At 34.7% G+C, this 26,834-nt stretch overlaps 1 protein-coding gene across 5 annotated transcripts; it reads right to left on the bottom strand.

The window, feature by feature from the left end:
• Positions 1 to 14,792: 14,792 nt before the first annotated feature.
• Positions 14,793 to 26,073, bottom strand: LOC131942735 (uncharacterized). Of its 5 annotated transcripts, none has more exons than XM_059302766.1 (3): positions 25,814 to 26,073; positions 19,039 to 19,778; positions 14,793 to 17,322 (listed from the first exon to the last, which is right to left on the bottom strand). In XM_059302766.1, exons 2-3 carry the CDS (start codon positions 19,716 to 19,718, stop codon positions 16,020 to 16,022), a joined length of 1,983 nt encoding a protein of 660 aa, XP_059158749.1. In that variant the 5' UTR covers positions 19,719 to 19,778; positions 25,814 to 26,073; the 3' UTR covers positions 14,793 to 16,019. The 5 variants fall into 5 exon arrangements, with proteins under 5 accessions (XP_059158749.1, XP_059158897.1, XP_059158672.1 ...); XM_059302914.1 differs by lacking the exon at positions 25,814 to 26,073 and adding an exon at positions 23,941 to 24,013; XM_059302689.1 differs by lacking the exon at positions 25,814 to 26,073 and adding an exon at positions 22,844 to 23,211.
• Positions 26,074 to 26,834: the final 761 nt, after the last annotated feature.

Below are 26,834 nucleotides of genomic sequence, written 5' to 3'. Positions count from 1 at the left end.
TTTAAAAATAGAATAGAATCTCATAGAAAAAAGAATTGCGCACCAAGCGAACGCCAAAACAAAATGTGCATAATAGTGCGCAATATTATTAGTAGGCTACTTTATAAATTTACATGCGTTTTTTTGAGGAATCGAAAATAGCGTAAATTAGTACTTCCGGTCAACGAAATTACTCAAAATTTGATAGAATGCAGATAATTAGATTTTTTACTTACATGTGAAATTTCATTTATCTATCTGAAATAGTACTCAAGTTATAGGCTTTTGAAAAATTCAAAGTAGAAAAAATACCACTTCCGGTTATCGGAAATTGCTCAAAAGTTGATCAGGATCTACGATTTTGATAAAATACTTTTATTTGAAATTTCATCAACCTAGCTGTAACGGTACTCAAGTTATCGTGTTTACACACTGACAGACAGACACACAGACACACAGACATACGGACAATATTGCAAAATTATTGTTTTTCCGTATCAGTGAGGTGTAAAACGTCGAGATTTGTAAAAATCTCGATTTTTTTTTTGCACGATTACATGACTTTCTCTGTACGAGAAAGTAAAAAGACTAATATCGCAAATTATGTGTTACTTCATAGCTCCTATCTTATTAACCATCGAAATAAGGCATGAAATAAGGTGAAACATTCAAGAAAAGAGACTGGGCTAGTTGCTATTCTTATATGGTGTTCCATTGGGTTCAAGCGACTGAAGATTACGGGATTGTCTTAAACACAAAGGATCAACACCTAAATATTGCGACCTGCGGTTACTGCTGATTTTATAGCTCCTTCTATGTCAACGAGCTGAGGCAATCATCAAATAACCTAGTCAAAAGCCGTCGCCCACATGCAATAAGGTTGAACGGCAAGAGACAATGCTAGTTGCGATCCTTATAAGGTGAACAATGGGGTCCATGCGACTTGAGAGGATGGGAGTGTACAAAGGATAACCATAAAAGTCTTGTTACCACCATATTTTGAAAAGAAATGAAAGAAATCAAATGAAGTAGAACGATCACGTGCCTTGACTGGACTACATGTTAAATACCGAAAAACTTTGAATTATATTTTAATTTGTCCATTGCGAATTGCGTGATTAAAAAGTGTATACTATTTTCGATGGATTCATTAATTATGTTGAGATTGTGATACAAGTGTGCCAAAATTGGTAAGTTATCTTTTTTGTTTTTTGTTAAAAAGAAACACTACATTTGATATTAATAAACAAAATACAAGTATGCCTACATGTTGTATAAACACACAATATGTCATATTTAACCCACCTACAACAAAATAAACGTTAAAATATGCCGTTTAAATCGTTGAAGGTGAGTCGGGGTAGGTGGGCCAAGTTGACGCATGACATAAGACAAATAAATGTAACAAAGTTACTACAGTGAGGTCTAGCCACCAAAACTTTATTAAACTGAAATCAATTGGTAGTGATACCTTTTACTACATTAGTAACAGCTTATAGCAGGGGTCGGCAACCTGCGGCTCGCGAGCCGCATGCGGCTCTTTTGATATCAAGATGCGGCTCTCCAGCTCCTTGAACAAATACTAATAATCTTAATAAAAAAATAAAATATTTGAAATAAAAAAAATGTTAGTGGCTCTTTAAAACCAGGGAAATTTTGAAAATTGTAACTTTTGGCTCTTCCGCTTCAAAAGGTTGCCGACCCCTGGCTTATAGCATTACTTGTTAAAAATCTCTAGGGTATTGGTACGAACAGTTACATCATGTGTCGGAGGTGCGAATTGCACCTGGAGGCACCATGTTTAAAACATTCAACGTTTATAGTGCAGATTATCTTTGTGCACTTGGATTTGTACATAATTTTCTTTCATAATGTTTATATTGTTATATTAGTAGGGCACTTGTGTAAACTTACCCCTGTGACTTCCGTATATATCGACAACACATAATTTGTTACATCGTGTGTTTTATTTTATTCTATTCTATGTACATACAAATATTTAAGGGAAGCTTAAATAATAATAAATGTAACAAAGTTACTACAGTGAGGTCGTATATAATTACATATTTTAGATACAATGGAAAGTAAAGTGATTGAATCACAGAAGGGAAAACAAATGCTTGTTAATGGATTTGTTCTAACAAAGAACAGACAAAGAGGAGACCCCTTCTACTGGGAATGTGGCCAATCAAACGTTTAGCTTAACATGAAAAGGCAGATACTCTCTGCAAAGCTCGAGCTAGCTTGATTTTCTGAAATGTTTCCCACACACTAAGAAAGTGTAGTGCATACAACCAAGCACCACAATACAGTGACGTCATCGTCTGTGAAAATTGACACAGCTAATGACTATTGCTGCAATTAGCCAAGAGCTAACAACTCAACATGAACATGGTAACAAGGGTAAATATACCATCCAAGCAGGCATTAACATAGCGAATTAAAAGGATCCAAAATAAAAACCATCCAGTAGATACACATACCACATTCCAGATGACCTGTGGTAGACACAGTCAGTAGCTATTTCTGTTAAAGGAAAGCTCCATGAACAAAGACATACATTAGAAGATGTGGCTATTTCATTCCAGATGACCTAAGGTTGACACTGTCAGGAGCTGTTTCTGTTAAAGGAAAGCTCCATAAACAATAACAAGTTGTTAATATTTTCAGCTGAATCAAACATCCAAAAGCTTGGCGAGGCCATGTATTGGATTATGGATGGTACTTTCAAAACTGCTCCTAATAATGTCCTACAAATCTACTCCATCAAAAGAAAAACACAATTTTATACGCATAAATAGCTATATTAGTTTACATACCTCATATATAATACACATCCATAAATATAATTGTTTGATAAACAGTTTATATACCTCATATAGACATTATGCGTAAAATATAATTATTTAATAAAAGCCGACAATGTTGCATGCTAAACATCTATGTAATGTCACTAATATTTCCACATACAATTTTATAATCTAAATCCGAATCTCGCCGTATCGGGGCGTAACCGTTCAAATGTCAACAAAGATAAGCTATTTATAGCATGTTAGGGTCTTCCTTTAACAAGCAGGAAGTTAACATTTTTTATCAGCGTCTACAGGCATAAGTCTTTGCAAAATATATTTTAAGGGAATGATGACACAATATAGAGCCGTGAAGGGGGATGGGGATGGAATAAATGGGTATCAGTTATAGTTTACATTGGATATAATTGGATTGGGCGGTTAGCACGCTGCTTAACTCGTTTGGTTTTTTTTTATTGAGTCACGTCAGGTATCAATTAGATCTGGTGCAATGTAAAATATCCGTCTTAGGAAAAGAATGAATTTCCATTTAAATATTGTGTGTTCTGCCTAATAATAACACATTCCTTTTTTTCGTCGTTTTTAAGTAATTTCGTTTCATTATGCTAATAATAAATATAGATATAAATATATATTATACTAAATACTAATTTAAAAACAATTTTATTTTCTCGGTGGAAACTGTCTTAGCTGTGTCGTCAACTGGATCACGGATGAAATGTAAATATTGATTCATCTAAACAACTAAAGCTGAGTTGTTGGTTACGCTTTTTCTACTTAAAGGTTAGGGGCCCATGAAATAGAAACACATCATTAAGCCACAGACAAAAAATTATCATTAAATACAAAAGTTTTCATCAACAATAGAGCACACATTTTTGTTTTCAAGCAAAACATTAAACGCGCATCATGTAAATGAAGGAAGTATCTGAAGTATCTATTTCTGTCCACGTGTAATTGTTGAGAGGACATTTTTTATCTTAATATAATGATGTTGTTATTTCAGAAGGGAACTATGTGAGTTTCTAACGTAAAAGAAAATAAACTAAACCTCACCTGCTTTCAAATTTGCATTCATCTACTATGTTGAATTACATTTTTCTACACACGTATTTTTAGCAAAGTTATTGTTTTCACAAGTTGCTTTGTAACAACCAAACAAAGTTATCTAAGTATGAATTTTCGCCATTGAAAAAAAGGTTTACGAGGGTAGGTTCCAGCTAAATTAAAAAAAAAACAATTTTAATACTAATTTCTTCTTCCATGTGTTTCCATTAAAAATAAATGGTGGGAAAATCTTGGTAACTATGACAACGGCTACCATCTTGAAAAATAACCTCTGTAGGATTTCCACCATTCATAAAATACTATATTTTAAGCCCCATAAACAATGCATTCATCACCTTCTACCATATTTTGGGGTACTCAGCTACATTTTAAGTGCAGATATACAAACTAATTCCCAAAACTCCCTAAAAAGGTCTTCGCAAAATTTATCAATAAGATAAGGCACCATTTTTTTCTATCAGCCATAACTGAGTTCATTTCCTTACGGATTATTTGTTTTTTTATTATTGCGTTGTTTACTTTGTTTTAATGTTTAATCATATACGCTTATTTTATTTTATTTTTCTTATCGCATCTGATTTTTTCCTTAAAAATATCTACCGACATCAAAAGTGAAAGTAAGTGTATATATCAGCTATTTTCACGTTATGTCATTAAACATAGGTGGGCTAAAAATGGATAGAAAGGAATGCATAATGTAAGGTAATTAATATTTGTGTTTCCGATATGGACATTCTTAGCATTTTTCTGTAACACAATTAATATGGTTACTTTAGACATTGTTTTGCACAAAATAGATAGTAACAACATTGATCATTCCACGAAAAGTTCATTGGACAAAACATTGTGTCTTCAGTAGAGTTTACAGTTGTGGTTCTGGCTAGTTACTGACCTCTGGTTGGTCGCTGGTCACATGTAGATAGTGGTTCTCTTCAGACATGAGTTCAGCATCCAAAGATGAGTATGTGTGTACGCTTGGATTGACGACGTCGTCTGGAACATAGTAGGCGTTGGTGCTTATAGTGTTGTTATATTCGGTTGAAGAGTAGGTTTGATCATTCTGAAGCCCAACATTATCTGAAGACACAATTCCGCTTAAACTGTGTCGTAACTCTGATTCTTGTTGTTTTTTATTTGATTTGCGTCTCACGAAAAATAAAACGATGAGAAGTATCACAATCACAAGTGATAAACATGCAACCACGGCAGCTAATGCTATGTTTACCGGTGCTTCTATGGTGATATACTTGACGGCATTCTCTGTGATGTGTGTTGTAATATTGCATTCACTTTTATGGACACACTGCACATTGGAAGAGCTGCACACGAGGTCAATTTTGTAGGAATTAAATTCTAGTTTCGCAGATTGTATTGATACCCATTTGACTTGTGTTGTCCGACCACTACACTGGCTGGATGTGAAATTAAAATGTCCACAGTTATCACAAGATGGCTGCCCACGACTGCAGTTCAAATATGTACGCTGTAATGAATTTAGGTCGTCAATTCTACAAATAAAATTTACATTAGAGGAGGTTTGTCCGCTTTCTTCAACTTCGCCGTGGTCATAAATGTAATTAGATCCTAGACGATAAGTCAAGGGAATTCTGCACTGATAGGAAGTGCCACAAAGGCAGGCAAAAAACCTGAAAAAAAACAAATCGCCAAAAGTTAATTTGTTTTCAAATTAACAAGGCTTTAAAAAATAGTATATTGTTGTATATTGTTTCTGTTACACATAAAACAGATAGAGACATTCACAAGACAGCAGTTGTTAATTTATACAATTAATTATTCTTATAATAAACTTTGTTTCGATCGACAACATGAAATTTTACTTGTTTTATTGTTACCCTACTTGACCTATTCATTTGTGCACCTCATATTTGAAACAACTTTTAAAAAAAAATATTTCTTAATGAAATAAATTGCTAAATTACTAGAAAAAAAATCACGTTCGATGATATCTTAAAATAAATGTCGTATAAGCACATACTTATATTGACACCCTACAAACCTCATACCTACTCGCACACAGTGGAATGGCAATGGACAAACTGGACTGGCTACAGTAGAGATTGTCATCAACTCTGGTCATGAGGTAATTGACCACGCAGACCCTCAGCGTGTAAGACGCGGCAGAGTTCTTGTTAGCATACATCTTGTGTGAATCATAATTTCCCTAGTCGTCCCCGAGTCACATGAGGCAAATGAAGTAGAGTTCATCTGTTTCAGTGGAGGGATAATGTTGTCAGCACTTTGTCCAGCTGCCCAATTTTTCCCTAACATGAGTTAGGTACCCTTCCGGACTCTGGGACATTGTACTGACTTGAACCCAGATTTGAATTCGAGACTTTTTGGTTAGCAGTCTATATACCTATCGTAATTGTGAATCGTAATTAATTGTATTATTTTACACTGATAATAAAAATAAAAAATAAAAAAATATCTTACGATTGGAGCAGTTCTGATGTGAATTCTGTGAAAGCATAATGCGATACGGCGGCTGTAACATTGATAGTGAGTACTGCAATTTTCGGAATGGCTGTGGTAGTTGACGAATTTATTACTTTTTTACTAGTTGTGTTGATTTTCTGGCTGATGTTCAGAGAAGTTGTTGAGCTAGATGTTGGCGTTGATGGTGCAATTGTTGATGCCATAGCGTCGATTGTTGATGGTGGCGTTTTCATTGTGGCTGAAATGGTCTCATCAGATATGGACGCTTGTGCCGTAATTAAATATGCGTCCGTAGTTGATATGGATGTTGCTCGGGTATTTGTGGTTTTTAGTAAGCTGTTTGTTGATGCTATTATAGTGGTGGTTATAATGCTCTTCATAGATATCGTGATAGATTGGACAATAATTAAGTTAGAAATGAAGCTCAAAACGTAACGCAACTGTAGGTACATACTGGTTCGCATCGTGCATTTCTAGTTAAAAATCAGATAAAAATGTTAAAAAATTAAAATATTTTATTATGACTATGTACATCAAAACATTTAAAATTAACAATTTTATCAAAAGCAAAACAGAAACGTTAATAAAATTTGTGACTCTAAAATTTAGCAAACTGTTAGGAAACTATGTCTAAATTTCTTCAAGTAAGGTTTTATTCATACTTCTACGTTTAGAACCCAAACGATTCCAAATACTGTATTCCACATGTTTTAAATATACGAGCCGACCCACGACGTATCATACGGCGCTATTTAGTTTTTTTTTTTCTACTTTTACAGTAATTCATAATTTGTGAATTCGACAGTACCAATGGTGCCACTGAAAATATTTCTTTAAAACACTATCAGTAGCTCGTTAAGGACGATAACCCCCCCTCCCCCCCCACCCCACCATCCTTTCGACCAACCCCTACCCCCCCTCCTGAAAGCAGCCTCCTCTAAGTTACCTCCCCTAAGTTTAAAATCATTTCAAACTAAATTGTCTGCCCCAAAATAGCTGTCACTAAACCGGCTCTACGACTGTAAACAAAATAGCTTGAACCCCAGCTCACCAGACCATGTGATATGCCTAGAGAGGAAGAGAGGGGACTGCAAGCCGCGTTTACAGCTTGTTTTCTAACGTCTCCAAGAAGAGAATTATATATATATATATATATATATATATATATATATATATATATATATATATATATATATATATATATATATATATATATATATATATATATATATATGTATATATATATGTATATATGATGTTACATACACATTATAAAACAACCTAAACATGGCTGATACAATAACATACCTTGTATACAGATCTTCCGTAAAGAAAATTTTGTATTAATAAAAATCAAACGGTATTACATCTTACACTTCGAAATGATGTCACTACTTTTTCTAACTTCATCCTTGTTTTGGAGTTTTATTTTGCAACAGCACAATGCAATCTATTTATAACTGTAGTGGTATCTCGTTTTTTCCAGCAGGAAGTTCATTGTAGTTCATGGGCTAGTGAAGATCTTTGTAAAACGTTTGTAAGGAATTGTCGACACGAAGAAATATAGGAGAGGGGAAGATTAACTGATGCTGTTTATTAGTGGGGGGATCGAGCCAAAGCCATCTGTTTCTATAAACTTGACGCATCATGAGTTTGTGTGGACATTTATTTTCTTTCAACTCAGGTACCAAGTTGATTGGGTGGACTCTGCACCGCCACTCTGACTCGAGCTAATGAGCAGAAACAATTTCCAGATGGTTATTGTGTATTCTAACTTACGAACATACATTTGATTACATATCGTAAAGCGATGTAATGTCTCTACTTTTAATTAAATACATTTCCATTTCCAGAGTCCTGACTGATTTGTGAAGATAATTTGCTAATAGAATAATGTATATAAGAATTATTTTTTTCAATTTTTTTAATTTGAAGATATGTCTTGTGTATCCTTTTGAAATAAGAATTATATATAGCATTCTTTCTTTATACATCATTTTAATGCACTTCAGTTTAAATTGGAATTTTTTTTGCGTTTTTCTAAATCTTGTGTTTTTTAGATTACTATAATTAGTCATGTACCTTTTATAAATTAAATTTAGGTGATACATAGATTTTTTAAATAGTATTATTGTTTTCTACTTTGTACGTCTTGAGCAGCGTGGTCGAATAGTAAAGTGTTAACCTGAAAGACTCGAGTTCAATTCTTGATTCGATCATTCAACTTGTGAATTTAGGACGTACTTTATTTGAATAAAATGAGTCAGGTACATATCAGAGCTTGATGGACACAGAGATGATCTCCTAACTCGAGTGCCGATCAGAGGGGTAATTTTGTTGTGTGTATGTGTGTGTGTGTGTGTGTGTGTGTCCTTTAGCCTTACACCAACTAACTAAATAAAAATATACTTAAAACTTAGTAATTTAACGATGTGCTGCAATCTCGCTTAACGAAAGAGCAATTAGTAAACACTATACATTATATGATATTTATTAGTGCTATATTCATAGCATTCATAATGCTATATTCATAAAAATATATATTAACACAAGTGAAAAAATGTAGCAATTAAAATAACATTTTTCGAGCGTTGTAAGCATTTACAATAGCAGATCATTTATGTTGATTAAACTAGTATAACATATTTGAAATCTGTATTTTTTTTTTAGTTTATATTATTTCTATTATACATGAAACAGATAGTGAAATTCGCAAGTCAGCAGTTGTGAATAGATACAATTATTCTTATACAATTATTCTAAAAAATGGAGTTTTACTTGTTTTATTTTTACCCTATTTGACCAGTTCATGTGTGTACCTCATATGTAAAACAACTCTTTTGTTTTTCTATTTCTTAGTGAAATAAATAGCGAAATTATTAGAAACAAAAAAAAACATTCACATTCGGTGATATTTTAAAATATATGTCATGGAAGCACCTTATTATATTACCACACTGCAAACCTGCTCGCACACAGTGTATCATCAGTTGAAAAACTGGACTGGCTACAGCAGAGATTGTCATCAACTCAGGTCATGAGGTAATCACGCTCATCCTCAGCGTGTAAGACGCTGCAGAGTTCTTGTTAGCTTACATCTTGTGTGAATCATTATTTTCCTAGTCGTCCTCGAGTCACATGTCGCAAATGAAGTAGAGTTCATCTGTTTCAGTGGAGGGATAATGTTGTCAGCACTTTGCCCAGCCGTCCTATTTTTCCCTAACATGAGTTAGGTACCCCTCAGGACTCAGGGACATTGTACTGACTTGAACCCGGATTTGAATTCGAGACTTTTTGGTTAGCAGTCTATAGACCTATCCATCATGTGTTAATCTCAATTAACTGTATTATTTTACACTGATAATAAATAAATAACAAATCAAATAATCTTACGATTGGAGCAGTTCTGATGTGAATTCTGTGAAAGCAAAATGCGATGCGGGGGCTGTAACATTGATAGTGGTAGTTGACGAATTCATTATTAAGTTGTTGCTAGTTGTGTCGATATCCGGGCTAATGTTCAGAGAAGTTGTTGAGCTAGATGTTGGCATTGATGGGGCATTTATTGATGCTATAGCATCTATTGTTGATGGTTGCGTTTTCTTGTTGGGAGAAATAGCCCCATCGGATGTGTACGCTTGTGCAGTTAAATATGCGACCGTAGTTGATGTAGACGTTGTGTGAGTATTAGTGTTTGATAGCAAGTTCTTTGCTGTTATTCTTGTAGTGGTGGTTGATAATCTCATCGTGGATACAGTGAAAGATTGAACAATAATTAAGTTAGAAATGAAGCTCAAAACGTAACACAACTGAAGGTACAAACTGGTTCGCATCGTGCAATTCTAGTTAAAAACCTGTAAAAAATGATAAAAAATTAAAATATATCGTTATGATAATGTACAGTCCATTCATGATTTAGGTACATTGTTGATAAATTAAATCAAAACATTTAAAATTAAGAATTTTATCAAAAGTAAAATAGACACCTTATTGAAAATCTGTAACTGTAAAATTTAGCAAACTGTTAGGAAACTGTATGTTTGTGTCTCAGTTTCTTCAAGTACGGTATGATTCATACCTCTGCACTTAGAACCCAAACGATTCTAAATACTGTATTCAACGAGTTATTTTACAGGGTTGTAATATTATATATATATATATATATATATATATATATATATATATATATATATATATATATATATATATATATATATATATATATATATATATATATATATATATATATATATATATATATATATATATATATGCTTCTTATAAACACATAATAAAACAAACTAAACGTAGCTGATATAATCATATATGTTTAAATTTACATACCTTGTATACAGACCTTCCGTAAAGGAAATTTCTTATTACTAAAAATCACTTTGATATAATGTTACTACTTTTTCCCCACTTCATACTTGTTTTCAAGTTTTGTTTTGCAACAGTACAATGAAATATATTTATAACTGTTGTGGGATTTCGTTAATCACGCAGGAAGTTCATTGCAGCTAACGGCCGCCTGCTGTCCAAGGTCTTTGAAAACGGTGGGTAAGGGATTAACGACACTATAGAAAAATGTGTTGGGAAATAAGCGGGAGGGGGAGATTAACAAATGCTGTTTAGTAGTGGGGAGATCAAGCTTAACCCGTCTATTTTTATTAACTCGGCGCATGATGAGTTTGTTTGGACACACGTGTTTTTTATTAAGATTACTCAGAGGCGTAGCGAGGGGGGGGGGGGTGGCGGGGGGTGCGGACCGCACCGGGTGACACCATTTAGGGGGGGTGACACCAAGGCAAAAAAATAGCAAAATATATAGAGAAAAACTTGAAGGGGGGGGTTGCAAATCGAAAGTTCGAGGGGGGGGGGTGCAAATCGAAAATGTGAAAGTTTGGCTCCGGGAAGGGTCGCTACGCCTCTGGGGAGTGACACCATTAAGTGCCGCACCGGGTGAAACCCGATCTCGCTACGCCACTGAGATTACTATAATTTGTCATGCATTTTAGTACCGTTTATACATTAAATTCAGTTAATACACAGAATTTTAAAAATACAATTTACTACTTGGACGCGTTGGACGCCGTGGTCGAATGGTAAATAGCTTGGCTGCTAGACTGGAATACTCGAGTTCAGTTCACGATTCAACTTGTGACTGTTGCACGTGCAGATTCCACTCAGTGACCAGCCAGAAGCGTAGCGAGGGGGGTTGGGCGGGGGGACATATGTCCCCGGGCGCCGACCTTAGGGGGGGGGGCGCCATAAAAAATTGGAAAAACAAATTGAAAGTTTGAAGGGAGGGGTGCAAATCAAAAGTTCGAAGGGGGGGGGGGGGGGTTGCAAATAAAAAGTTCGAGGTGGGGGTGCAGATCGAAAGTTTGTCCCCGGGCGCCGGGAAGGGTCGCTACGCCTGTGTGACCAGCCACTTTATAAGTGAGTCAGGTTGTTTTACAGCAATTGACAAAATAACGATATACTGAAAAAAGTTTTTGTACTTGTTAAAAAGTTTATTTTATTTAGTAATTACAGGATGTGCTGTAATCTCGCTTAACGAAAGCGACATCGTAAACACAATACATATGATATATATATATATATATATATATATATATATATATATATATATATATATATATATATATATATATATATATATAAGTGTTATATTTATAGCTTGAAATAACAAAAGCAAAGAACTATATCAAATAAAATGGCATTTTCCAGCTTTGTAAACATTTATAATAACACATCAATTTAGGTGAAACTAGTTTAACATATTGAACTCGGTAAAAAATATAATCGGTACATGTCTTAAATATTTCCTGTTTGTTTCCGTTTAATGATAGAGTTTATATTCACATTGCAAAAGAGTTATTGTGCAGAAGATGATTATAAAAATGAGCTTTTTTTTTTATTTCATGTAATAGATTTATTTTTCTCACAGTAAACTACAATACCAGACTGCGTATCACTTATTGTGTTTGATAGATTCAATGTTGACATAGGACACCATCGATCCTGACAACTTCTCAGCCCTGACTGCCGACCTGGTCCCAGAAACTATGGCATTACTGTAGACACTGTCAATCATCTGACCAACGTTCTGGTACCTGTAGTTGTCAAATCTGCTCTGGGTGGTCTCCTGTTCTCTGTTAGGCTCGGGCATGATTTCTATGTAGTGGTGAGCGTCTAGAGGCGCTCGCGTTCTGACGTTGATGTAGGTGTTTTCGTCAGAACTCGGCACCACAATGGTGGTTTGGACGTTGTTTATGTAGGTGTTGTCTTCAGAAGTTGGTACCACTATGGTGGTTTGGACGTTATTGATATAGGTGTTGTCTTCATAAGTTGGCACAACAATTGTGGTTTGAACGTTAGTGTCTTGGTTTGAATTGGTAGAAACGTTTGTCGGGTCTTCCGTACTTGGAGAATGCGAACGAGATTTTTTTCGTCTTTTGATACAAAAAGTTATTATGATTACGATAGTTACAAATAAAACAACGATACCGGTAGTTAGTGAATAGATATAAACATCCACGATGTTTGTACTTGCAGCATATGTCGATGATGCGGGTGTCGTGGACATGGGTGTCGTCCCCGTGCTTGATGGGGAAAGTAGAGTGGTGCTGGATGTGGTACTTGTTGTTTGTGTGGTCGACATCAAAGAGGTTGTGGTTGATGTACTAGTGGTCGTGTAGGTACTGGAGGAAGAGGAAGTTCTCGTGGCAGTGCTCATCACTGACGATGCGGTTGACCACATAAAAGTGGTGGAACCATGAACTCGTGTTTTAGACATTGAAAATCATTCTTGGAGATGTCTATCAAGCAAAAATGTATATCATAAAACAATGTAGGCCTATTGTCTTTTCAACTCTTGTGCAATAACAATTTTTTCTTACGGTTTCAAATGATTGCGTTATATAATGCTATCCCTAGTTTAATTACATACGGTTATAATTACTGTTTACGTTAATTAAATAATAAGTGAATATTAGTATCTTAAAGAAAATTACTGATAGAGATAGCATTAATTAGCGCAATCATTGAAACCGTAAGAAAAAAATGTGTTATTGCCCATTATCGTCACAACTAATTATACTTTAGTTTTATTACTTGCGGTTATAATTACTGTTTACGTTAATTAAATAATAAGTGAATATTAGTATCTTAAAGATTATTGCTGATAAAGTGTAAGTTGTGACGATAATGTTCCATATAGGCCTAGTTAAGTAAATAGACTTTTCTAAAAAGAACCAAATACATGGCAAACAAAATACAATTGAAAATATATAATAACTTACTTAAATCGACAGTTACAGCTATCAGTATTTTCTTAATGTTTAATTGATGTATATTCACAAACAACACATTATCAACATTGTAACGGTACACTGCACAAGAACCGATTGAACAAACACTCAAATGACGATTGAAAACAAACGAGTTAATGGAATGTTTCTCTTAGAATAAATCCAACCCACACATCACAGACTTGCTCTTGGTTGTAGTAGAATCATGTTTACGGAATTCCTCAGCTAGAGCCCTTCCTGTTGGTGTGTTTAGAAACACATGGTGTTGTGAAATCTTCAAAATAGCGAGGCCTAAGGCAGGTGTTGTCATCTTGTCAACACAATTTTATTTTCACAATGTCAAACTGTGACTCATAGAATGAACTTGAGAAATACCTGTTTCAGTTATTATTTGTGTCGCATGACATCTATAGTTTTTTACACTGTTTACTATATTTTTAAAGAATATTATTAAACATATTCCTCGTAAATACTCACTTGAAAAGTGGTTATAACTGCTCACGGGGTGATTATTTTACTTATCCGTAACCAATCACTGTGTTCAGTTTAACTTTACTGTAGAATTTCACGGTGCACTGTTTAAATAGCATTCCAGTACAATTTTTAAGGTACAAATTTAATTCGATTAACATTTTACTAGTTTGAGTTTAACTCTCTTGAAAAAGTTCTCTTGATAAAGTTTAGATGTATATACCGTGAACATTTGCACTAATTTAAACTTCTCTGTAACATTTTACTAGTTGGATTTTACCTTTCATATACAATTCTTTAGATAAATTTTAAGTTGATATGCCTTGCCCATATGCATCAGTTAAAACTAAAGTAAATCATGTTACGGTAAATATAGGCGGTCGGGCATAGTGTTGACCACAATATTGTCTTCATGTGCCGACGACACAGAAACAAGCGAACTCTACTTCACTTGCCCCGTAGACCGTCAGGTTTGAAAGGGAACTTTACTTTCTTACTAAAGTTAAAGCAAAATAATAGATCAACATATTATGATAACAATTCACTTACATAAATGAATAATTAAAAATGTGTATAAATATTTATTTTATTGCAATATAGCACATTACAGCAATTTAGTATTACATCTCTAGAATATTTATAGATATAAATGTATGTAAAGTAAATTACTTCACAATATTTTTTTTTCTTAAAAAAAATAACATTCTCTGTATGTCGTTAGTAAAGATAAATATATTTCTCAAATTACACTCAAATAACCAGACGTGAGACGTGGGGGGGGGGGGGGGGGGGGGGGGGGCACAGCGTGGAAGCAGCTGGCAGAGGCAGGACTGTCATGGGGGACTGCCGGGAGAATTCCCGGTGACTGACACAAGTATAGGGAGCTTTCTGCGACGGCCCCTTGTGTATTGGCCCACAATGAAAAAATGATGACACTTCAATAATGACATAGTAAAACATAGCGTATTAAAATTAATGCAGTTATGCTTGATATAAGTTAAGACACTGTTTAATAAAAGCTTTAAACACTCATACTCATTCGCAAATAAAATAATATGTATCACTGTTTATACAGATGTGTACAATTATATATTATATTATATACATTTATTTTAATATAGAGAATTCGAAACTGACAATTGACAATCAAACAAAGTTTGAAGAGTATTCCCTGATTTTTGATAATCACAATATATTCAGTTGATTTTTCTGATATATTAAACAATTTTAAAAAACTTTATTTAATGTAAAATACTGTAATTAAATATATATCTCAAACAGCTTTTGATCCCTGTCAATATTTCCTGCAGCTACCGTTTCGAACCTATCTGGTCCGTGCAGCAAGTGAAGTAGATTTACCTGTTTCCATGAACTCGATATATTAAGGTATAATGTAATCAGCCGTCTTTACTTTCCTACCGTGGGTTATGTACTCATTAGAAATTCCTGGATATGGGGTCTTCGCCAGGATTTGAACCCGGAATATACAAGCAATTAAACTGGTATTTGTTATCAAAAGATAATATAACTATCGTTCTTTGCGTCATATATTCTACATGGATTGTATAACTTTGTCTTTTTGAACCTTTCCATTAATAAACAATAAAATACTAATCAGTACATACACGATTATTAACAACCTTTGCAAAATATTGAAAATATTCGTTGTTACATATTGGAACGTCACACAAGGGTAGATAAGCTAAGGGTCACTTTTTGAATTATGCACAAAGTTAACAATTCCTTGCTCTCTAGACCCTCGTCACATAAGGTTAGATAACCAAATCACCACTCTTTGAACATTTCAATGTTATCTAATATATCGTCACATAAATGTATATAACCTATGTGTCGCTCTTTAAAATATAGATTTTAAATGTCATTGTTATCTACAGTATAGTCAACAAAGTTAGACAATCTAAGTGCCGCTCTTGGAACCACACATGGAGTCTATATCCAGCTCGAAGTAAGGGTTGTAGTTGCTGCCCCTAGACTGCGGCTCTGGGAGTTGTGTCTCGTTGATCGTAGTATAGACCTCGCTATTTCGCTGTGCGGATCCTTCTTCTTCGTCGTCCACCTCGTTGTAGATCTTAGATTCACGAGGGTACGACACGGTAGGGTAGTCGTAGTCGTTTTTTAGTTTAACCCCGGGGGTAGAGAGCTCTATCACCTGAGGGGGTGGGTGTGGCAAGTCGCGAGATTGTTGACCGGAAGTGGGTGTGGCTGTTAGATTGTAGTTGGAGGAGGGAGAGTTGGCTGCACCGTAGTCGTTAAGATTTTGTCTGGCGGCGATGTTTCCTAGCCTGCTGTATTCGTTGTTCGGTTCCGTATCGTCTTCTTGTTCGGATTCGTCTGACCAGGAGGAATCGCTGTCGTCTTCTCCGTCGGGTTCGTCCGTTTGGTTAAAGTTTAGATCTGGTTTTGTTTTCAACCCCGGGTCTTGTGGGTGGGGTGGGGCTTTCCCGTTGCCCGTCCCCGGATGGGCTAACAACTCGACCTCCTGGTACCCTGCGTTGTACTCACCGGAAATTCCCGAACCGTTTCGGCCATCTTTAACCCCGATGTTAACATAAGGCCTGGCGTTGTTGGCTTTTGCGGAGGATGTAGAGGAAGTGACGTAATCATTGGTGGAGCCGTTAGTGAATTGTGCTGGGGTGGAGTCGTCGTCAAAAACTGTGGATCCTCTCATTTTGTCGTTGCGCTGTTTCCACCAAAATATCGCCATGGCAACGACGACAGCTAAGACAAGGAAGCCGAAGACCAGACCTAAAATTAGACCGGTATTTCCGGTTTCACCTGACTGGATTAAGGCGTCTGATTTAACGGTGCTGGTGGTAGTGGTGCCAGAATTGGCAGGCGGTGGTGTTGCCTGGGCGCACTGCACATTGGAAGAGTCGCAGACGATATTAACAATGTTTGAATAATACCCTAGTTTCACTGACTGTATAACACTCCATTTGACTTGTGTTGATCGACCACTGCACTGGCTGGATGTGAAATTAAAATGTCCGCAGTTACCACAAGAAGTCTGCCCACGACTGCAGTTCAAATATGTACGCTGTAAAGAATTTAGGTCGTCAATTCTACAAATAAAAATTTCATTAGAGGAGGTTTGGCCGCTTTGTTCAACTTCGCCTGGGTCATAAAGGTAATTAGATCCTTGACGGAAAGTCAGGGGAATTCTGCACTGATAGGATGTGCCACAAAGGCAGGCGAAAAACCTGCAAAAGAAAAAAGGATAACGAATATTTTTTTAAATGTATATATAAAATGTTTTAAAAAAAAGACAATTAGTGAATTTATATTTAAGCTTACATGTGATAATTAGGTTGCTTTTCTCTTAAAATAAATATTTTTTAATATTGCTAGTTAAGTAACTTAACGTTGTTAATAAATTGAAGCAGATATCTATCTATCTATATATATAATTCTCTTCTGGGAGACGTTAGAAAACAAGCTGCAAGCGCCTCCTTGCAGTCCCGTCTCTTTCTCTCTATCACTATCACTACCACCCCCACCCCACCCCCACATGGTCTGGTGAGCTGTTGTTCACTCTAAATGTTTACAAATCGTAGAGCCGTGTTTAGTGACGGCTATTAGGGGCAGATAATTTAGTTTGAAACGATTTTAAACTTACAGGAGGTAACTAAGAGGAGGCTGCTTTCACGGGGGGGGGGGGGGGGGGGGAAGGGGGTGTAGGGTCGGGGTTAGGGGAAAGGGGGGGGGTAGTGTTTTAAAGCAAATATTTTCAGTGACAGCATTGGTACTGTCGAATTCACAAATTATGAATGACTGAAAAGTAGAAAATAAAACAACTAAATAGCGGCGTATGATACGCCGCGGGTCGGCTCATATGTATATAATTGTCTTCTGGGAGCCGTTAGAAAACAAGCTGCAAGCGCCTCCTTACAGTCCCCTCTCTTCCTCTCTATCGCTACTACCCCCACCCCCTCACATGGTCTGGTGAGCTGTTGTTCACGCTGTTTACATTTTACAATCATAGAGACGGGTTTGGTGACGGCTATTAGGGGCAGATAATTTAGTTTGAAACGATTTTAAACTTAGAGGAGGTAACTAAGAGGAGGCTGCTTTCACTTGGGGGGGGGGGGGGAAGGGGGGTTTAGTGTTTTTAAGCAAATATTTTCAGTGACAGTATTGGTACTGTCGAATTCACAAATTATAAATTACTGAAAGTAAAAAAAAACCCAACTAAATAGCGGCGTATGATACGCAGCGGGTCGGCTCGTATTTTATATCAAGCATGAGATACTACTTTACATTTTAATCAAAAGGCAGTAAAATGTAATTTGTATAATCTATTAATTGTAATTATCAATATAATAATAATAGGTTTATGCTGTCAAGTTTATATATACCACCTCTGTTTCTCAATATGTTACGTTGATTTTAATTATGTAAACAGTTTAAGAAAAATAATTTTATTCTCTAAACTCTTGACAGTGTTGTGAATTGTAATCCTTACGATAATTGAGAATTTTTATTAGTTTTCTTACACAGTTATCTAGAGTGTTAATTAAAAAAAAGAGTTGTATTATTATTTATACTTTTCTATAAACACAGCTTCCCCAAAACAATTATACACATTAAATACACATCAAATAGAGTATTTCTAATACTAGTGCATGCCAACAAATTATTTAATTATGCATTTATGTTTAGTTCTGATATGGTTTCTGTTACCATTGTCACATTCTATTTCCGTCTACTAACATTAATATAACACACTTGCATGATCGGGCATTTCTAAAAAATAATCACAGCAAAATTAAAAAGCAATGTTATTTTTTAAAATACACGTATGTAAAGAGAAGCAGCCAACCTATTTAATTTAGATTAATTTAGTTTTCGTCACTAAAGTAGTATATGTTTACACCATTAGAAAACACAATACAACATTAATACAATATTTAACTTACGAATTAAGCAGGGTAGAATTGCATTCAAAATAAGCATAATGAGAAGCTGCTGCTGTGACGTTCATCGACAATATATTACTCATAACTGATGCAGTTGTTGTCGGCTGCGAGGTTGTTGTGGTGGTTGTTGGAAGGGTTGTGGGGATTAGAATGTTTGTCGGAATGGATGTTTGGACTGTTGTTGTTGCTGTCGATGATGTAGTTGGTGCTAAGGTTGTAACTGGTGTTGAAGTTGCTGTTGGGGCTGGTGATGAGATTGAGGTTGATTCAGGGGCTGGTGAGGATGTAATTGATGGTATAGCTGACGTCTGAGTTAGTGTTGTTGTTGGACTTGGTGTGGTGGTCACTAATGAGGATGATCCTTGAGCAGAGTATTCAGAAGTTGTTGAAATCGTGCTGGAGGTTTGTGTTGTGTTTAACGTGGTGGCTGTTGAGCTTTGACTGCTTGACGGCTGTGTGGTTGTGTTTGTCGCCTCGCTGGTGTTTGCTGGCGATGTCATATTCACCGAGGTCGTGTTGGTCGTCTGTGTGGTATTCTCGCTGGAAGTAACATTACTTTGCAGCATTGTTGACGACGTCGAACTCATCGTTGACGTTGCATAGGATACAGTTACTGTAGATGCCGTTATGCTAGACACTGTTGCCAGAACACAACACACAATCAGCACAGTGAGCTCCATCTTCTCTTGGTTTTTCTATGGAAGATCTTTCACTTTTTTTTTACCTCAGCATGTTTATATCTAAAATAAATGGAAGTAAATAAAATTATGATTTTATAAATTTGTATATAATATTACTCCCACGATGTGTCAATTTATGGCTGCTAATTTGTACTGAGAAAAAAAAATAACAAAATAAACAAAATTGAATATAATACTCAATCTACATTGGAGACTCAACATGTGGGAAAAAAATTGAGTAAGGTAATGTACTAGAAGTTTTATACGGTAACTATTTAATCAAATGAGTTTGTCCGGCTTCTCTTAGTGACAAGAACAAGTAAAATCAAGTTAGGATATAACTTTAATATGTAGTGTTTTGTCACAAGATATAAGGTGAATGTGTAACAAATCCATATAGGGTATTCCTTCCTTGTAACAAGTTGCACAACACAAGCCATTCTTTAAAATCTACACACATATTTTTAACCAGCTGGCAATATCCTTGTTTGTATTTTAATAATGTGATATATTTGAAAGACACATTAGTCAATGTATGTGGGTAAGACTGTTTAGTTTGAATTAGAAAAATGCATTAGGCACAAAATGAAAAGGAGAATAAATTCGAGGTTTTCTGCGGTAATCACTCTACAGGGCTAACTGAAATAATCCGATTTACATACACATATGTATCTTTATACATAAGATACGGAGTTACTCGGGCAAACATATGATTTGTATCGTGGTACAACTAGAATTTTCCTTATTTTAACCCTCTTCTTTACCCACCACCCCCTCCCATAGTAATGTTAAAGCAAATCTTCAGCTATGCGTACATAAATATATGTTTTTATGTGAATTGTTAACACGTTTTAAAGCAATGACAATCAATCCTAAATTTGGATTGTTTGATGCCATACAGTTACTCTAGCATTATGATCATCGAAATCTATCAAAATAAACAATTAATATAAAATGAGAGCACTTTGTTAAAATTTATCGTTATTTTTTTTTACTATTTTAACAAAATTGTAACGGCGTGGCCTAACAGTAGAGAGCTGGACTGCTTTCCCAAACGTCTCGAGTTAAAATTCGGGTTCAAGTGGGTAGAACGACCCTGAGTCCACTCAGCTCTGATAAGTACCTTACACGTTAAGGAAAAATAAAGATAAGTGGGCATATTATGCCTTTAAATGGTGTGGTCACTGAAACAGGTAAACTCTACTTTACCCCATATACCGTCGGGTTTGATAAGGAATTTTTATTGTTTTAAAAAAGGCACACCATATTAAAACATTGGTGTTATTCTTAAAGAACTAAAGACCGCATCGATATCATGGGACACAGCAAAATTCACAGTCGGATACCGGACAAAGTGACCCTATGTTACAGAAGGAGTAAAGAGGGCTAAGTCAACCAAGTCACATTAACACGAAGCAATAATAAATAATAGTTGAGTTAAATATACACTTACCTGAAAGTTCAAAATATTTAAAGTAAACTACGCTACACATTCACTTTAACTTCACATATGTGTTACAATCCATTCTAGTTATTTTTATGTTTTCTATTCATTCATTAAACCCCAACACACGAATAAGGAAGTTGAACACACATATCCATTCACCCTTTACCTTTATAATATACTGCACTCCTCTGTGTCATTAAACCATAAACTACACGAAACACAATACCTTTGAAATGTGTCAACTAAATAGTTCAGTGTTGCTGTGTTTGAATATATAACGAATCCGGGTCATAATTATAACCGGTATTTGTAAATAAAGTAGCACGATTCGCTTCAAATAACAGAAAAACATGAAGTAACATGGACGTGTATTTTAAATAAAAGAAATCTGTATCTGTTATGGTAAAACGTCTTTCATATCCTGATTCGCTTCAGGGAATCACAGTAATGTGTGGCCATATTTAGACTTTAATGAACAATGATTTTACAATGGTGGCTGTGATATTTTGGTGTCGAAATTAATTAAAACAGGATGATTAAAAATTAGCATTGTTTTTATCAGGCTGGGTCAGCTCTAATGGTAGGTAGGATTATATTAGGTTTAGGATTATCACAACTTATCATTTAATGTGGGTAATCCGATATATTGCAAATTTAGTAATGAATTTCAGTTAACTGTTGGGTAAATTGAATGAATTTTTACCAGATATTAGTTCTATTAGCTTGCCGAAATTAGTCTGTAGTCAGTTTATTCTACGCAATTACGTACTGCCAATAATACATGACAGTGTACCAGACTGTACCTGACAGGCTACATGATAGACTAATTAACAGACTACATAACAGACTACCAGACAGACTACATAAAAAGACTATCTGACAGACTACCTTACAGACTACGTTACAGACTATCTGGCAGACTACCTTACAGACTACCTTACAGACTACCTTACAGACTATCTGACAGACTACCTGACAGACTACCTGACAGACTACCTGACAGGTGTACCTGACAGACTACCTGACAGACTACCCGACAGACTACCTGACAGACTGATTGACTACCAGACAGACTACATGACAGACTACCTGACTGACTACCAGACAGACTACCTGACAGACTACATGACAGACTGACAATGTTCCTGACAGACTACATGATATAAATCCATGCAATAAACACGACTGCCAAACATACACAAAAAAAACGTACCTACCTGACTCTAGAACATATCACTTTTATCAAGAAATAGCCTAAAGTATAAACCTGTTTCATAAAAACAACACAATAACATTATATCCGCACACTAAACGTTAACTTCACAATGTAACACCAACACCCACGTTAACCCCTTCTATCCCCCCCCCCCCCCCACACACGCACACCTCCCCCACAACCACCAACACCACCACCAGGATCGGTAACATTTTAACTTCCCTTTAAATTGTTAAAATTTCATTATAATACAATTGGTTGTGTGTTGAAACACTAAGCCGCCTGATTGAAACCAATAGCTAACGATTAGGTCACACAACAATAAACTATTGTTTAAACTTAACAATAAAAGATCGTGTATAGAAATCACCTCATTGTTTTACATTGAGGTCTCCTGACTTGCCAGATAAAATTGTCACATTTACGACTAAAATAAATTACTTTAAACACTGAAACCCTTACCTTCTAGTATCCACAGAACGAGTTTATGAACTGATCACATAGGAAATAGAAATCTACGTCTCTCTAGAATTTTTTGCCCATCCTTCACCTCATTTTACTACACTAAAGAGATATCCTTTAAAAAAATCCTAGTTACATCACTAAAATATGCAGGAACTTATATTACAAAGACACGCTTTAACAACTTTATATTCACTGTAAGCCTGTGCTCTGTCAGTGGTTATTTATATTAAGATTTCGTTCACCATTCAAAAATCTGAATACATAGCAAGGAAAGATAATCGGGAAATTCCTCTGACGATCTCAAGTGTTACCACTACACCTACGTGTATGGTTGGCAATTTTATTTCGTCTGTGTGTCGTTAGCGTCTACGGCTAGGCACGAATGGTTTTCTTCAGCACGTCGCGTATTTATTTAGAGAAAGGTAGAAATTCCGTTTCATACGGGTCGGCCCGTGGGGCTTGCTATGTAGGCCTCGTGTTAGTCTATATGCCAGGCGTATGTTCAGATATGTGTGGTGAGAAATTTGTCCACTTTTCTTTTATTTAGTTGAGTAGAATCGTGCACTGGCTAAAAGATAGCAAGCACCAAAGCATAGTCTAACTATAACACGTTTTTATAAAAAAAAATTATCAAGATTCATGTCTCTGTATTAAAAAATATTTCAATTACATTTCTACCCAATGCACCAACATTTTATCTAGTGTATTCCATGTTTGAAAATGTAATATTTCTATCGATTGTGACACAACAAAAGTACACGTTTTTAATGCCTGTTAAATTAATTAAATCATTATTTTAAACATCTTTTGAACAGAAGCACAGTGAAAAGGAAAGAAAACTGTAGAACCTAACCGATGATTAAACTAGTCTTCGTGTAAATTTTAACGCATTATATATATATATATATATATATATATATATATATATATATATATATATATATATATATATATAGGCCTATATATATATATATATATATATATATATATATATATATATATATATATATATATATAGGCCTATATATATATATATATATATATATATATATATATATATATATATATATATATATATATGTAAATAAACTTACATGTGGGTAGAAATGAATAATCAATGTAGTTCATCTTATAATAACAAACTATAACTATTGAAGCATACTCTAGTATTTAAACCTAGATATACACAAACATGTGGGGACATTGTCACACTCTACTTTGGTCCACTTCTTGAACTGGAATGTTTGCTTTTTATGACCTACAAAAGGTATTCTCAACAGGTATACTCGTTCTCTCTATCTCTCTCTCTCTCTCTCTCTCTCTCTCTCTCTCTCGCTCTCTTTCTCTCTCTCTCTTCTATCTCTCTCTCCCCTCTAGAGGGAGGATCAAGATTCGTAACGTTGTTAGTTATGTTGACAGATGTGTGTTGTGTCTGACGATAGACTGGGCCTATTACCTGATATTTGATACATCACGGCGACATGATATGTGTTACCGTTGAATAACATAAGGATGTGTAATGCGAAACTATTGCAAATACATAATCTAGTGATAGATATAAACATTTTCATTGTGTGTATATATATATATATATATATATATATATATATATATATATATATATATATATATATATATATGTATGTATGTATATATCTATGTGTGGGGGCTCCAACAACCCTATGGGGGGAGCGAAATGGTGTAGAAACTAAAATTAAAGCACAATTTGAGCTGAATTACCAGATTATACACAACTAAAGTTTATAAAAACTGACTACTTATTTTCTTTCCGGACTGATTAAACTGTTTTCTACATTATTTGTGTGAAATAATAAAAACGTCTATGGTACAGTGACTATTAAAAGGCGACCTTCTTCAATTCCAAATAGTGTGTGGGGGGGGGGGCTTTTTTTAATATCATGTACAACTATATAATAATAAATTGGGTGGCGCCAGGATGAGTCGCTACGCCTCTGTGTGTAAGATATACTGCAATAGTGTATATTAGCAGATCTTGTATGTGTATGTGTGCTTGACTTGAATGAAACAAGCTCGCATTGAAATAGCTACATGTTTATAACCCGCCCGACTAATTAATCACGGTTACAATGACAACAAGGGGAGTTCCCGTCGGTAAATCATTAACTGCGTTTGTTTACATTTTAGAGCAGAGGACTCAGTATGATACAGATATACCTAACAATAATAAAATATTCAAGAGCAGGAGACGGTACTTAGTTCTTTCGTAAGAAGCACTACATTTTTTATCAACCTACCCCACACCCCGCCCCTCCCCCTCCAGTTTATAATCATGTAGTGAATTTTAAACTCAGACAACCGTAACGTATACATTAAAAATTCGATAGAAAAATATTCTATTAGAAAGTTGTAAAATTTTAGCATAAGAAATAACGACTATAATACTAAAACTGTAGCCTATATGAGTTAAGGCCTTTTAGTGGTGTAATTCTTGTTATAATAATTTGTACCTAAGCAAACATTAGGCGTGTTAGTTTTATATGGAATGTTATATATAATTCAAAACAATTTATTTATAAACTTGGAGAAAGATATAATATTGTTAACTGTAGTCGGGACTACATTCTTGTAAGTATGTATTCAAAATGTTTTTAAAATTGGCCCATTGCATAGACCTGCATTATTGTTATTCAATATTTGCAGAATCACAACTATGTGTATCTCTAATCTTTTTTTTTTCAGTATAGTTCCATGTGTCTGATTAAAGATAATTTCATAATTATCTCATTTGGGATCAAATCTATTTACCCAATATTAAAAAAATATATATTTGTGTGTTATATTACGTGTCATTCAATTACGTATTTTGACATTTTTTTTTGTTTCAAAATAAGATTTCGAATTATAATTTAATGCATGTGTATGGTAAAACATGTAATTTTTATTTTGCTAATACATAGTATTTCAGAAGAACTTACATTGTGTTACCTGGTATGTAATCAATTATCGCGGGTGTAGAAAACAGAGATATTGATTAGGTAATCAGAATATCCCTTGTCCTATATACTAAAAGTAAAACACTACAAATAACTAATGAAGTTGGACAAGCTTGTTAAACAAATGGTTCCTATCGTGGTACATCAAGTCGCTTTTTTTTTCATTAATACACATCACAATTAATACATCAGTGGTTAAGTCCGTAAATCACAGAAACCATCCACCACAACAGAACAATGTTTTTGTCAGATGTAGTTCTTTTAACACGCACAGGTCTAATGGGGGGAATTTTTTTTAAAAGTAGCCTCTCATCACGATTGTGTGTTTACTTGTGTGTGAATGTGTGCGTGTGTGTGTGTATGCGTGTGTGTGTGTGTGCGTGTGTGAACTTGGCCCAGTTAGATAAGAAAACAGAGGAGCACACTTAGAATTATTCCAAGTACACAAACAAATTGTCCTTATAAGAGCAGCTATCAAACAAAATTTAACAGTTCTCGTATCAGATATATGTGCATCAGTGCATGTTCCAACATTGCAAGCTAATATGTTGTTTATTTAGTGTTTCTGATTTTTATTTCTGCTTCAGCTAACGACAATAAAGATGTTTTATTAAAATGTATTATATTAATTGAAAAAAAAATAGAACCTTTCTTCGACTAATTTAGGTATAACAGCAAATGTAATATAAAAAAAGACCATTTACTATTAAAAAAACATTTTCTTGTCTTTTGTGCAAATCAAACACATTGATTTAGATTAGTATATTGATTTTGAATAAAAAGGAAAGGGGATAGTGATGATTTATTATAAATATTTACACACATCGTGTTATATCGAACACAAAAGTTTGTATCAAGGAGAGTGTCTTCAGTTAGATCACGTATGTATGATATATTGTAATACGGTTTACAGATATATATATATATATATATATATATATATATATATATATATATATATATATATATATATATATATATATATATATATATATATATATATATATATATAT

This window comes from Physella acuta, unplaced genomic scaffold (assembly GCF_028476545.2).
Source record: "Physella acuta isolate Inbredline_101_S28 unplaced genomic scaffold, ASM2847654v3 ptg000007l, whole genome shotgun sequence".
In the NCBI taxonomy this organism is placed as follows: domain Eukaryota; kingdom Metazoa; phylum Mollusca; class Gastropoda; family Physidae; genus Physella; species Physella acuta.
This window is presented reverse-complemented; position numbering and strand designations above follow the sequence as displayed.